Source organism: Mytilus trossulus, chromosome 8, assembly GCF_036588685.1.
Source record: "Mytilus trossulus isolate FHL-02 chromosome 8, PNRI_Mtr1.1.1.hap1, whole genome shotgun sequence".
Lineage (NCBI taxonomy): Eukaryota > Metazoa > Mollusca > Bivalvia > Mytilida > Mytilidae > Mytilus > Mytilus trossulus.
The window spans coordinates 11,484,116-11,498,438 of NC_086380.1; the positions used below are offsets into that span (position 1 = coordinate 11,484,116).

General features: G+C 32.5%; 1 protein-coding gene across 1 annotated transcript in view; it reads right to left on the bottom strand.

Annotated features, from left to right (window-relative positions):
- Positions 1 to 13,995, bottom strand: part of LOC134727336 (nitric oxide synthase, inducible-like) — a 57,279-nt gene extending 43,284 nt beyond the window's left edge. Inside the window, exon 1 of the mRNA XM_063591714.1 lies at positions 13,450 to 13,995. Within this exon, the coding sequence (XP_063447784.1) occupies positions 13,450 to 13,995 (546 nt within the window). The remainder of the gene's footprint in view (positions 1 to 13,449) is intronic.
- Between the last annotated feature and the right edge of the window lie 328 nt (positions 13,996 to 14,323).

Here is a 14,323-nt window from a genome sequence, read left to right on the forward strand (position 1 = left end):
CATATATACACAACAATAGCTTTGGATATTTCATAATTCGGTAAGATTTATTTTCATAAAACAAACACTCAATATCTTTTTGATTTGATATTATCTAAGAATACTTTGAAAAAGATGTCGTTAAAGATGGCACAGGAGTATAGCCTGACCCAATGGGGTGATGATATAGATTCCTACACTGCAACAAGTGTATTACGATATTTCTCCACTCGAGACAGTTAAATTTTATTATTTAAAGCGCGAGGCTTGCCAATTGCGACTAATCATTTGCCGAGAACAGATTGTTCACTAGTGAGGAGAAACACTTTTCTCATACCAGTCATGAAATGTGAAAATAGCACAAAAATTAGAAAAAACAATATTCACCACTCTCAAACACTACCAATACTCTACATACACAGTTAACTTGACTACTTTCATTAAAATATTCAGAAATTAATTTGAATATTTATCATTACTGTTTACTTTTTTGTTTTGCTATCTTCAAAAATAGAAGGACACTAGTGTGGGTGTTTTTTTTTTATCATGCAATGAATAAAAAATCTCAAAAATTCTTAAAAAAAATAGTTTTCATCTGTATGTAATTTTTTTTTTAACCTGACTGAAGTAAGGTACAAAAAGGACTAAGCTCAATTTCGGAATGCAAATATTACAATGCCACCTAAACAAAAACATTACAAACTAGAAACCAGTCATGACATCTATGATACAAAGACTTCTTACTAGGAAACATATAACAATAAAGAAAACTTGTCTGTACTTATTTCTTACCAAAACAAATAAAACATTATACCCGTACCCCAGTTTGCAGATTTTCACTTTTTTCCCCGATCTTTTCACTTTTTCTTAATGGGTGAACAAAACTATAATAGATGAGGTATCAAATCAACACAGCCGACCGTGCAAGGGCTGTATAGCCAGTCAAGGTCGTTAAAAACTTCAATTTGTTGTAACACAGAAGTATGCCATGGTGATTCAGGAGGAATTATTGGATTGCCAACTCTGACTGAAAAAAAAACCATTTAAAGTAACATATCATGAAAAAGATAGTTAAGTCAATACCGCATTTTGAAGCAGGCCGTACATTCTTTTGAGGATTTCAAGACTATGTAGTCAACACAACCAGATTCTTGAGATGGCAGTTCACTTTATTCTAAAAATCTTTTTGATAACACAAGTACTAGAATGTACCTCTAAGTTGACTGTTTATTTCACATGTATGCATTACTATGTTAAATTATGTCCCGAACTACCCCCCCCCCCCCCCCCCCTTTGGACAGTTTTTGTCTATTCGTTTTGATGTGTTAGAGCTTTTGATTTTGCCATTTGATAAGGTACTAACTGTTTTGAATTTTCCTCGAAGTTCAGTATTTTTGCGATTTTTACTCACTATTGATTCAAGAAAGCTTTGTATTCTGAGTTTGAATAAACATGTATTAGTTATGTAATAATTCTGTGTTATCATGACTAAGTAATCTTTACAAAACGTTTTCTAAAAATAAATAGTGATACAATGTTAAAAGTATTGTCGCTAAAACAAATTTCTATCAAGATATACATTTAACTATTCGTAGAAATGTACTTTTATTGATATTTGTATTTTTAACTTTTACGATATTCCCGTGCTTGCATTTCCTATCATGATTTTCTTGATAGAGGGTTACTGCTCACATGGAAGCTATTGAAGCAAGAGTTCCAAATGGTGAAGTTGAAATCATCCCTTCGTAAATTTTACGGACGCCATCACGAGTTGGTTGACCGTTATGGAATAACCGTTTCACAAATGATATCGAATATATTCCTTACGTCGTAACTACAATCCCCTTCCCTTTCATGAATTCTACCTACCGAATTAGACTATTTACCGGATTTGTAATCACAAAAGCAACACGACGGGTGCCGCATGTGGAGCAGGATCTGCTTACCCTTCCGGAACACCTGAGATCACCCCTAGTTTTTGGTGGGGTTCGTGTTGTTTATTCTTTAGTTTTCTATGTTGTGTCATGTGCACTATTGTTTTTCTGTTTGTCTTTTTCATTTTTAGCCATGGCGTTGTCAGTTTGTTTTAGATTTATGAGTTTGACTGTTCCTTTGGTATCTTTCGTCCCTCTTTTAAACATTAGACTCATCAATGACGCTCAACTCAAAATAAGTATAAAATTGAAGAGCATTTAGGGTCCAAAATTCTAAAATGTGCACATATGGCTACGGTAATCTATGCATGGGATAAATGAAATACGTAGAATATCGAACAAATCATACTTTAACAAAATTTATTAAAAAAAAATATATCCTCATAAACAAAACGTCCACCAGAAGTGGCATCGACCAAGAGGTGTACAAAAGTTATCAAATGTACCAAGTTAATAATTTGCTACGCCAGACGGGCGTTTCATCTACATAAGACTCATCAGTGACGATAAGATCAAAATAATCAAAAAGTCAAATAAGTATAAAGTTGAAGAGCATTAATGACCAAAAATTCCAAAAAATTGTGCCAAATACGGCTACGGTAATTTATGCATGGGATAAGAAAATCCTTAATATTGCGAGTAATTCATACTTTTGCAAACAGTTAATCTGCAAATCATATAACTGACATGCATTTATTACCGAAGTGCTGAGGGACAAAAAGACAAACAGTTCACAAAACACCTCAAAGAAAAATAAAGACCAACTGCGCATGTAGCACCGGTCGTGTAGCTCATATAAGTACAACTCTGGTGATAATTCTTATTCGGTAGGTCACATTCGTGATTAGAAGTATAAATCAACCTTTATGTCAGTCATAATTTCTAATCAAAATTACAAAACATCTATTCATCATTTCATGATAATTCAAATCTACAAAGGATTCTCGGTATCCGAGTGGTCTAAGTAGTTATACTACTTTAATCACTAGCCAGCCATTACTGAGGTTGTGAGTTCGAACCCCGCTCGTTCTGGTGCACTCGACTCCGATCATAGTTGACTAGAATTGCCAGTTTTCCTATCGAATGTCGGCGGTTTTCTCCTAGCACAACGGCTCCCTCCACCAATAAAAAATGGCCACCGCGATATAGCTTAAAGCGGTGCTTAAAAATGGCATTAAAACACAGAAAATTGAAAATCAAATCAAATCTACAAAACGTTATGCATAGTTTATAAAAAGGCTTAGGTTACAATTGTTATTGTATTTCATATTTCAAACTATGCAGAGGGCGATTATTTCTTTAATCAACAATGCATTAATTGGTTTTCGAGCACTTCTGTCAAATAAATGAAAGATCCTTGACCAAGGACTCTACATTCAACATAAAATTCAAAACAATTCTTTACAATTTTGAAAAAAGCGAGTTGCTCTCAGTGTCAATTATTCCCTTGACAATCTTTATTTTTATTTACCAACTTTTGAATACTTTTTTTTTATTTAAACTCCTCAGACTCAAAACGTTTTAACTACTAAAACAAAAATGCTGAAATTCAATTCAGAAATTTATTCGTCGTTATGGTGGCACAGTAGTAATTCAAGACCCATATTGGGATAATGATAACACTTTTAGATTTTACACCACTTTCTGCACTGCACACAATTCTACATACAAAGTTCACTGATGAATATGTAAAAATGATCGTTTACTTTTGTTGCTATCTTTAAAAATTTAGGTAAACTAGTGCTCTTAGATCTTTAAACAAAAATCTCAAAAATTAATGTTAATCGTATGTAATATTATTTCGTATTTTTCTACGTCTGATGTGTCCTTTAGTTAAGGAAAGTACTTTTAAAGATACTTTTCTCGTCAAATTTCAGATACATTGACTATAGGCGGGTACTCAAATGGGCAACTTAAATTGAGGAATGTAAATATTACCGTGCCACCTATAAGAAGAGTTCTGAAAGTTGTTTATTGTCCTGTCCTATTTAGATTATCATGGAAATATACGTGAACAAAAGTTCACATAGGCTTAACGACAATGATACGGCTAATTACCCAAGGCCAAAAATAACCATTGGCTTACGTGGGTTCTTTTCTTGCAATATTGAATCGTGTTAATCTCTTGCTGAGCTTTACTTTAATATGTAATTCAAATGTGTTTCTATGGAATATGTTCCAATATGGACAAAAAGGGGTGTTAGGATTGACAAAGACAGTTATATGTAGAGGTAAAGAAGGTTTAGTTTATTGGTAGTCAAAATAATGCAACGTGGGAACTAGAGTGTATTGGGAAAGTACAAGTGTACCAATAACCTGATGTGAGGTCAGGTAACAGTATTTTGGGCCGTGTCGCAGATTTCCGTAAAATGTTGCATCGAACTCTGGCTTGATGAACTACAACAATAAATTTAAAAAATAATGCAATTATCTCATTTGTCATTTGAAATATTACTGCTTGAGTTCTTTCAAAATGGGTGAATATGTGTAGAGGGCACATAAAATCGGCGAAAAACCTTTAATATTTTGTTTTCAAGTCATTAAATCTGTAATTTCTACTCACAAGATTTATCTTAAAAAATTGTACGTTGTTGTCACTTAAAAGAGGGACAAAAGATACCAGAGGGACAGTCAATTTCATAAGTCGAAAATAAACTGACAACGCCATGGATAAAAAGAAATTATTAGCACAAAACAAATGACAATGCAACATAAATACATAGAAACATGCTATTAGATAACAACTGCCATATTCCAGACTTGTTATATGAAATTTTAAGACAAAATAGAGGGGTTGTGGCTAGCCAAACATCGCGCTTTTTGGCAAAAAGTGTTTCATCCATAAAATTCACAATTATCATTATTAAGACATCCATGAAACAGATTTCCTTTAGTATCCTAACCCAGCGAGTATTTATTTAATTTGTATGCGGAAAACAAAATGTATAGGAAATGCATTCAAATTTTGAAATATGTCATGGATATTTACTAATTAAATTACTCGTTTCTTATCCCGTTTTTACGTTTACTCATAAATTCTAGTATTTCAGTTTCGTTTTCAACAATATATGCCTATTGTTTGAGGAGTGAGTTAGGTTTTTCTACCTCAGGCATAGATTACATTAGCTGTATTTGGCAACGTTTTATGGAATTTGGATCTCAATACTCTCCAACTTCGTACTTTATATGGCTTTTTTAAACTTTTTTAGATTCGAGCGTCACTGATAAGTCTTTTGTAGACGAAACGCGCGTCTGGTGTATATATAAAATTTAGTCCTCGTATCTATGATAAGTTTATTATACTCTTTTAAGTTTATGCTATACAATGTATATGTACCTGATAGAATAAGAAGAAAATCCTCTCTATCAACCGTTCGTAGTATTCAAATTATAATATGATAAAGTCAGAGATTTGTAACTGTTATGGACGAACTTAAACCAAAATATAAGCAGGTCAAATTTTAGGAGATAGGATACAAGGACTGATTTGCATAAATCAACTAAAGTGAATATTTGTTCAGAACGGACGAACTTGTCTACACGTCCTCCGATAAATTAGTACATTTTATACTACGATTGAATATCTTCACTTCAGTGGTTTTATGCCTTCATCACTTTTTGTAATTATTCATCGTGTGATGGAAAACTATTTCGTCATGCCAACTATTTAAAAATTTTCATTGGTAATACCAATCATTTATGCATCAGTGATACAACAATTTTTAGAGAGGTCACTGCAGTTGACTCTCGTCAATTTAGATATAACAAACGAGAGAACTCATCATATGCAAAATAGTTATCAGAGTTACCTCGCTTATAATTTAATACGTCAGACGAGCGTTTCGTCTACATCAGACTAATCAGCGCCGCTCACATCAAAACAGTTATAAAGCCAAACAAGTACAAAGTTGAAGAGTGTTGAGGACCCAGAATTCAAAAAAATTGTGCCAAATACCGCTTAGGTAATTTATGCATGGGATAAGACCACAGGCACTTGTCTCAGAAAAAAAAATCCTATATACCTTATTATAACACAAGGTACTTAACTTGCATTTTAGAAAAATGTTGGGTGGTGACGAAGTTCCGTTATATGCCGCTTTATAGGCTGTTAATCCCACTAAAGCTTGTTTTATCGTAAATCTGAATTAATTTATCTTTACAATGGTGTATAACATGCCTACATTTATTGTCGGAATCATCCGTACCAATCCTACCAAAGTATGTCAATCGTTATAATTTTGCAAACCGCTGAAGAATTGGCAATAAACGCGTCATGCTCCTTGTATATCTCGGTTAGTGCATCGGACTACTAACACAAAGGTTTCTGGTTCGATTCCCGTTTGGGATGAAAATTTCAGGAACTCAATTTTCGGCTCTCCCTTGACACCATTTGCGAGTATGGTCTTGAGGAAACGATGATAGTCCGTCGGACGGGGACGATAAATGGCTGACCCTTGTTAAGAGAGAGCCATATCTCTTGCACGTTAAAGACACCCTTGTAGATTTCGAAAAAGAGTAGGCTAATGCCGCTACAAGGCAGCACTCGCACCCGCAAAGTGGAGAGGAATTAATATAAGTTGCAAAACTTGTTTCCCAATCCACTATAAATAAATATGTTTAAACTATATCTCGGTTTCCGATTGGTCAATTCTATGGGAAAGTCTAAATGATTCTCGGAGTTATCTGATCTTGTTTCATTTCATACGTAAAGTCAAGAGAGAGTCTGAAAGACATTGACGTCATGGGAAAATTTGTAACTTATTAGACATACCACAAACAACACTTGTTAGATTTTTTTCACGGTGTATCATACAATTTAACTAACTGTATGATAAGTTCTATTCATACGAAAACTAACAGGTTTTTTTAAAAAGATTTTTATAATAAATCATTTACTGCGGCCGTTTATTGCCAATTCTTCAGCGGTTTGCAAAATTATTACGATTGACATACTTTGGTAGGATTGCTACGGATGATTCCGACAACAAATGTAGGCATGTTATACACCATTGTATAGATAAATCAATTTAGATTTACGATATAACAAGCTTTAGTGGGGTTGACATCCTATAAAGCGGCATATAACGGAACTTCGTCACCACCTAACATTTTTCTAAAATGCAAGTTAAGTACCTTGTGTTATAATAAGGTATATATAGGAATTTTTTTTCTGAGACAAGTGCCTGTGGATAAGACAATCCTTAGTTTTTCGAAAAGTTCAAACTTTTGTAAAGCAGGAATATAATATTGACCATATTATTGATATTCATGTTAACACCGAAGTGCTGACTACTGAGCTGGTGATACCCTCGGGGACGAATAGCCCAACAGTAGTGGCATCGACCCAGTCGTTTATAAAGGTATCAAAGGTATTATATAATTGATCCACTTACAGCGCAGAACAACGTAATCGCGCACAGTTATAATTTCACCTGATTTCTTGATCAATGGAATAGAACAGCTAATATTAGTTCTACTTGATAATCATTTGAGACTAGAGTTTGAAAGCTGCAATTTAAGTTTGTGATTTAAAATGTTAATATTCCAACATACTCTTCTTCATTCCCAGGTGTCTTACCCCTGTTCTGCACCTCATATGGAAACACACACTGAATGACTTTTCGGTTCAATATTACCTATGGTTATTTTGTAAGAATTTGAATGTCGTTAAAAGAGTATACAGGTTTCATTGTCTGTGGAATATTGATTCAAGGAAATTTTATATTACGAATTTGAAAGAACATATATTTGTTATGTCATAATTCTGAGTAACTTAATTATCCTCACAAAGCGTCAAGTCTTATATCTAGTTCAAGGTACACTGTAGTTAGTTTTTTTTTTAAATGTTTGCAATACCGAACAATAGATGTTCAGCAAAAATACCTAATATAAGCATGTCACCATGTGTTGATATGCATTCAAATTTGATTATAATGAATTACTTTGGTTTAATTGAATGTTTAGGACTAATAAAATAGTCCACCAAAGTATAAAACAGAGTATTTGTATTGTTCATATAAATAACCTCTTGCATAAGGGAGGTCCATTTTTCTTTCTTAATCATGTGCAAGGCTGATGACGACACAAAATTTAATAAAGGAATAGCTAATTTTCTAAAAGCATATATTAGTACTTATTGCCATGGTGCGTGAGTACTGTACTCAAGATCAATTGCTTTTTTTCTGTGATATGCATGTCTCTTTTGTTAACTAATTTTCTTTACAGCATAAAGGGGTAGCTTCAGTTAGGTCAAAGTTGGCGGCCCAAACTAAAATATTTAGCCCATGAAACTCGTAAAAAGGTTTGCTCGCCAAACTTCGATTGACGTTATTGTTATGGTCACACAATAACTAACTTCAAAGCATGTACCTGCCTGGGCTGGGATTAATTATTTTTACTTTTTTTTTATTAAAACTTTGATTCTGAAGTGAATTCTGATAACTTCTTTGATAAGGGTGAAATACGACAAACGAATAAAAACATATACTTATATCAAAAGACGTGATCATCGGTTTTTGTAAATGAGACCATAGCAACTGTTTCCGGAAAAAGATGCCACATAAAAAAAAATCAGAACTAGATCTGCTACTCTTATGCTGCTTAATAAAAGTGCAGTTTATAGTGCAGATTATAGTGCAGTTTTCAGTGGTTTGAAATTACACTTACATAAAACAGAAACTATCTTGATAAGGTATATGTAAAATTTATATCAACAGTAAAATTAAAAACCGGTACAAATTGCAGTTTTACATCTTGTACACACAGGTTTATAAATTACTTATAAACTTGTTTCCTTCTGCTAAGACGGGCGCAGGACATTTTAGCAAAAAAGTACTAGGGAACATTTTAGGGAAAACTTTAGAGCCTAATTTAGCGCAGGATTAATCCGTTCAACTGTATTTTCGTTTGCCCATTTTAGCGAAAACGTACCTGGTTGAAAAGTAATCACCTTACAAAAACCATGAACAGTAATGTATTAGGGCTAAATGTTTAAGTTGTTTATGTGTTGACTTTGGTCACCGCCAAATTGGTGTTCATGGATAGATGTTGTTGAAACGAACAGAGGAAAGAACAAAGTTTTGTCTGGGGTCGTTCCAGCTGTTTACCTTTTTCTTGATACTATCATCAAATTGCAAACATCAACGAAAATAGGAAAATATGAAGTATAGACGAATTGTCATCAAAATCCAAACAAGATGTAGAGAAAAGGCAGTTCTTAATGCAATTTTATGAACGGTAATATTGTACAAGGGTTATATCCAGAGCACATCATGTACATTTTCTAGGATATAAATTCCAGACTAGAACAAATTTTTAACATTTGATTCAACATTTTAGACTTCCAGTGCTCTATTTTTATGGGCATGATATTTTTTTAAATTGTGCTGTCTTGATTCTATTTAAAACATCTATCTTTTTTTTCATTCATTATGGATTAAAATATAGGTCACAATTTTGGACTTAATGTGCATTAATAATTTTAATTTTCGTTTAAAAATCTTGTGCTTAAATAGGTTTTACTTTGATGCTAAAACGTCCAATTTTTTCGCTAAAATGACCAACGCCTAAGAGACATACAAATATATAAACAAATACTTAAAATAAAGGATATGTGGTATGAAATTAGAGGATACAAATTATACAACCGAGTCAAAATCAGGCGGATTTAGGCAACTGTAGATGTGAGCGTACCGACGTTACGCACGGTATTCGGTCTATGTTTCATTTGACCATTTCTTGAGGCATAAATAGGACACAAACCAATCAATTCAGCGTTTATATTAAATAATTACTTGTCTTGATTCATCACTTGAATCGAAATTAAATAAAACCTGATTTTAATAAATGTTATGTATAATTACATAATTAAGCAAACATTCCGTGTTCATTTTGCTATTTTTGCCGTGTAAGACGAAACAGCAATAACCAGCCATCAAAATATAAACGAAGAAAAAAATACTAACTACTGAATGGATTTCAATGAAATTTGTACAGGTGGGATATACTATACTCATATGCATGATGCGAAACGGTCACGACAAAAATTATGTCAGTTCGCAATTGAGCGGCCATTTTTGAATTTCCATGGAGCTGTAAGATTTGAAAATTTAAGTATACAAAAATGAAAGCAACTATTTCGATATTTCAATATTTTTTACATAAATTATAGAAAAGGTTCGCCACCTCTACATGAAAATGTGATTTTATTGAATTTTACGAACACATTTCTATTTCTAACATAGCTTCTCTTTTTCCCCCCAGTATTTTCCGTGTCATCCTTAAATGTTACCATAGAGCCGTTATTCAAGTTTTTTAGTACCATGATAATTTAGGGGAATTTCAAGTTAGATAATCACATATATATTATGTACCATCGATAACTATTTTTTACATATTTCTAAAATTTACTAAACATGATAACACAAGACTGAATACAATTAAAATTTAGTCTTTCATTGTACCATAAAGTCACCTATGCTGCACATAAGTGTATTTAAAATTTGTAACAGACAAATAAACTACCAAAACAAATGATACTACTGAAATGTGATTTTTTTTTTAAAGATTCGTTTAAGCCTTCAATAATAAGGAAACACTATTTTTTTCATGAATTTTAATCAAGTTGTCCGTGTATCCCCAAAATGTTACCACGTCCAAATTGAACTTTTTTTTTACACAGAACGTCAATGTAACGTAATATATTTATAATTTTTCCATTGACTGAAAGTTTAGCATTGTAGTGTTTTTAGCATTTGACCAGATCTCTGGCATTTGACACTTTCTGTGTAATGATATATTTTTTGGAGATAATTCTTAATAATTTCTTTCGAAAGGTAATAAATCAACAAGAAAATTTGATTCCATCAAAGTTTTGTAAACCATGTGCAAATCTTAAAGGCGTCGAAGATTTTGATAAATAATAAGTTTTCTTTAATACCGAACCTTTCGACTTTGGAACCCAGTAACATGTATGTGTCTGCTAGAACGAATGTTTGTTGCATGTTTACTCTAACAGTCATTTCATCGCATCCGACAAACAGACCCATGTGAAAAATACTCATTCGAATTCAAGGACTGTATATTTTAAATTTTAAATAAAATGAATAATTCCAAACTGCCGTTTTCATTTAAAAAATCTGAAGATGAAATTGAAATTATAGATCAAGTAAAGAGGGGATATAAAGTAGCTGTTGCTGTCATTGACCCGAACAAGGATTATTTGTTTATTTATAATCTTCTTAAAAGACACACGTTTGAGATGGTGATCGTACGGATAAAAATACCCTAAATTATTCGATAACTGTAGTTCGAAAACTACAGCTGAAGGCGGGTTGACAACATTTATCTCTTAAACCCCCTAAACAGCTTTGGTACTGGCTGTTTCCCAGCGATATATATTCCCAGACTTAGATATTTGTGATGACGGAATCCTGAGCATCATAGAAGATAAGCATTTTGCAACAATTGACATGCTTGGGCAGTGACAAATATTTGAAATGTATACTTTCAGTAAGTTAAGGAAATAAAGTTTATTTGTCAAAATATACAATCAGTCATGTTAACAGTCTATTTTTTTAAATGAGTAACTAAACATAAAAATGTCAGCTGTATTGAAAATGGTGCAAATCTTTGACGTTTTGTATAGAAGTCGGTTGAAAGTAATTGAAAACTACGTCGAGTAACGTTACCATTACTAAACCGAACACTGTGCGTAACGTCACAGTTGTGGCATTCAACAATAAGAAAATCATGCCATATAGTCAGCTATAAAAAGCGTAGACATGACAAAATGCGTAACAGCTCAAACAGAATAAAATACACTCGTTACGGCTAATACTATGACAAGACAATAAACCAAAAACAAATATGACAGACATAAACCATCGAAAACTATAATATTATTGGTTATTGACTTGGAACAGGAATAAACATTATTTAGATTTGTAAGGACTACATTGGAAATAGTATTATGAGTTACATAATACAAATTACACTGCGCCCTGTGCTCATTTAGAACAATTAATGTCTCGTCCGTGATGCTCGACTTAAATATTTGAAACTCCCAAAGTTGATACAATCTTCTGAGAGTTTCCGTAAGAAAATGTCTACATTTTAACCTTGCTACACCACAAAAGTATATAAGATGTAACAGGAAAGAGATAGAAAATGTTGATAGGCAGGGAAATTAAAAAATAACTATAATTATCTTTGCCCGATATCCTTTCACAAAATTTAAGTAGTCACAACTTAAGCATATATTTTTACTAAGCAATTATATATAAAATTTTAAATCTTATTTTAAATTAATTAATGGTGCCAGTTATTGAACCTGCATAATTATCGAAAGTCTCTAAGGACACGTATAATGACAACTGCGCCGATGTCCATACTGGAAAGGTGTCACCATGGGGTTCCTGTTCATGTCATATCTTTGATACTGAGATGATTTAATGATGTTCGCTACTTTGTTTCATAATAACAAGCTTTCTAAAAGACTGCTATATATTGATAGTACATAAATAAAAAGACTTAAACAAATTAATGGTCAATGTTTTCGAGAAATAAGTCAATGAATATTTGGTGGAAAGTAATTCTTTCTAGAAATTTTATTTGACTTACACTGGCTTTTTCTTTAAAAAGATGTGAACAAGTATCAGGATTTCATAGCATTTTAAAATGAAATATTGTTTTTTAATCTATTATATGTAAAAAAAAAAAAAAAAGATATGAAAAGAAGAACATAGGTAAGTGGGGGGAATTATGTAATGGCACTACATATAGATAAGACCAGAGAATTCCGAATATCTTTCAAAAATTAAAATTACAAGAAGAGCGATATACTCTTTTTAAATTATTCACTGTATGAATTACGAGTGTGTTTGTTATTGAACTTCAACTAATACAGATTTATACAGTAAAAACATTTTTAACTGATCGGATTTTCCCGCTACGAATTTGGACATTTTCAGGGATAACCGGGCTCAGAATATTTTAAATTCCAAAACCTAATAATAACGACGAAAAGCTGATTAAACAAATAAACTAACCCAGAGATCTGAAGCTAAATGATTAAAAAGATTCAATCCGTCGAATTTATATTGATAAGTTCATATACTTTTAATATTCAAATATCTAAAGAAATACACATCAGTTACTTGTTCAATTTTTTATGAGGTGGTTTTTGGAAAATTTTATGTAATTGGGTGTCGAGAATGATAAAGGAAAATTTTAATGGTTATTAATAATGTATCTATAATGCCCATACCCAAGGGTAATTAAAGAAAATCAAAACAAAAGTATTTTTATTTTGACCCTCACTGTTCATTGCGAAGGAGACATATGCAATATACATTGCTAGTGTACGTTTGCTGTTGCGACATTTATCCATCAGACACAAATGGATGAATATGAAATACTTATGGATCACTGAATGGCCTTCAATAATGATCAAAACCCATTGTACACACCGTAACTGCATTGACAACGTAGTGTGTGTACCTACATGTATAATATAACCTTATTTGTAAATTCTCACCTCTGATGTTTTATTATGTAATGTATCTGTCAAAACTATTTCCTTGTCTGCTAAATTCTTCAGTTTAACCGGTTTATTAAGAGGATGAACAGTGTGTTCTCTGCTGCTTGGGCTGATTCTTTCTTCTTCATTATAATGATTACTCCTATGTCGTGGTGCACTCCTATGATGAGCCACTTTGTCACTTTGTTCACGTTTCACTCCCGATTTTACTGTTTTATGTTCAGTATGATTGTGTTTTGCATTTCCGAATAAGGAATGTTGTTTTTTAAGCGTTCTATATTGAGCATCTAGGCTGCGATGCAAAGGAAACATACCGTTTTTCTGCCCAGTCGTCTTTAAGATATTTCCATCCATTAATAAGTACTTGTAGTTCAATTCTACCTTCGAAGTTAACAGTTTTTCTTTCTTTTTTAAAACTCTAGATGAACTGGGTGTCGGTCGGAAAGCTTGTTGGTTTCGTTGTCTGTTAATACTATATCCCCTTACACTCTTATCATTGTTACTTCCTAAATCCGGAAGCTTTGTTATATCTGAAAATTCCATTTTGTATTTTATATTTGAAATCAGTTGCACTAATGTCAAATTTTCATGTATGTATATTTTGGAGTCGTTGACATTTGAATAAACCCTACTTATTTACTGAAGAATCAAAATACTTTAATCCATTTATACAATAAAATGAAAAGGGGTGGGACGTAAATTTTACGTTTTGATAGAGACGTGCTTGACATGAATATTCAGCGTTCAAATCAGGTCATTTTTTAACATTGCTTTTCAAATTAATTCGTCTCTCCGCGTGCTTTGACATTTACATAGCATGAAAAAAAATTCATCCAATTAAAAAGTGTTATATGATATAATTAAATAATTT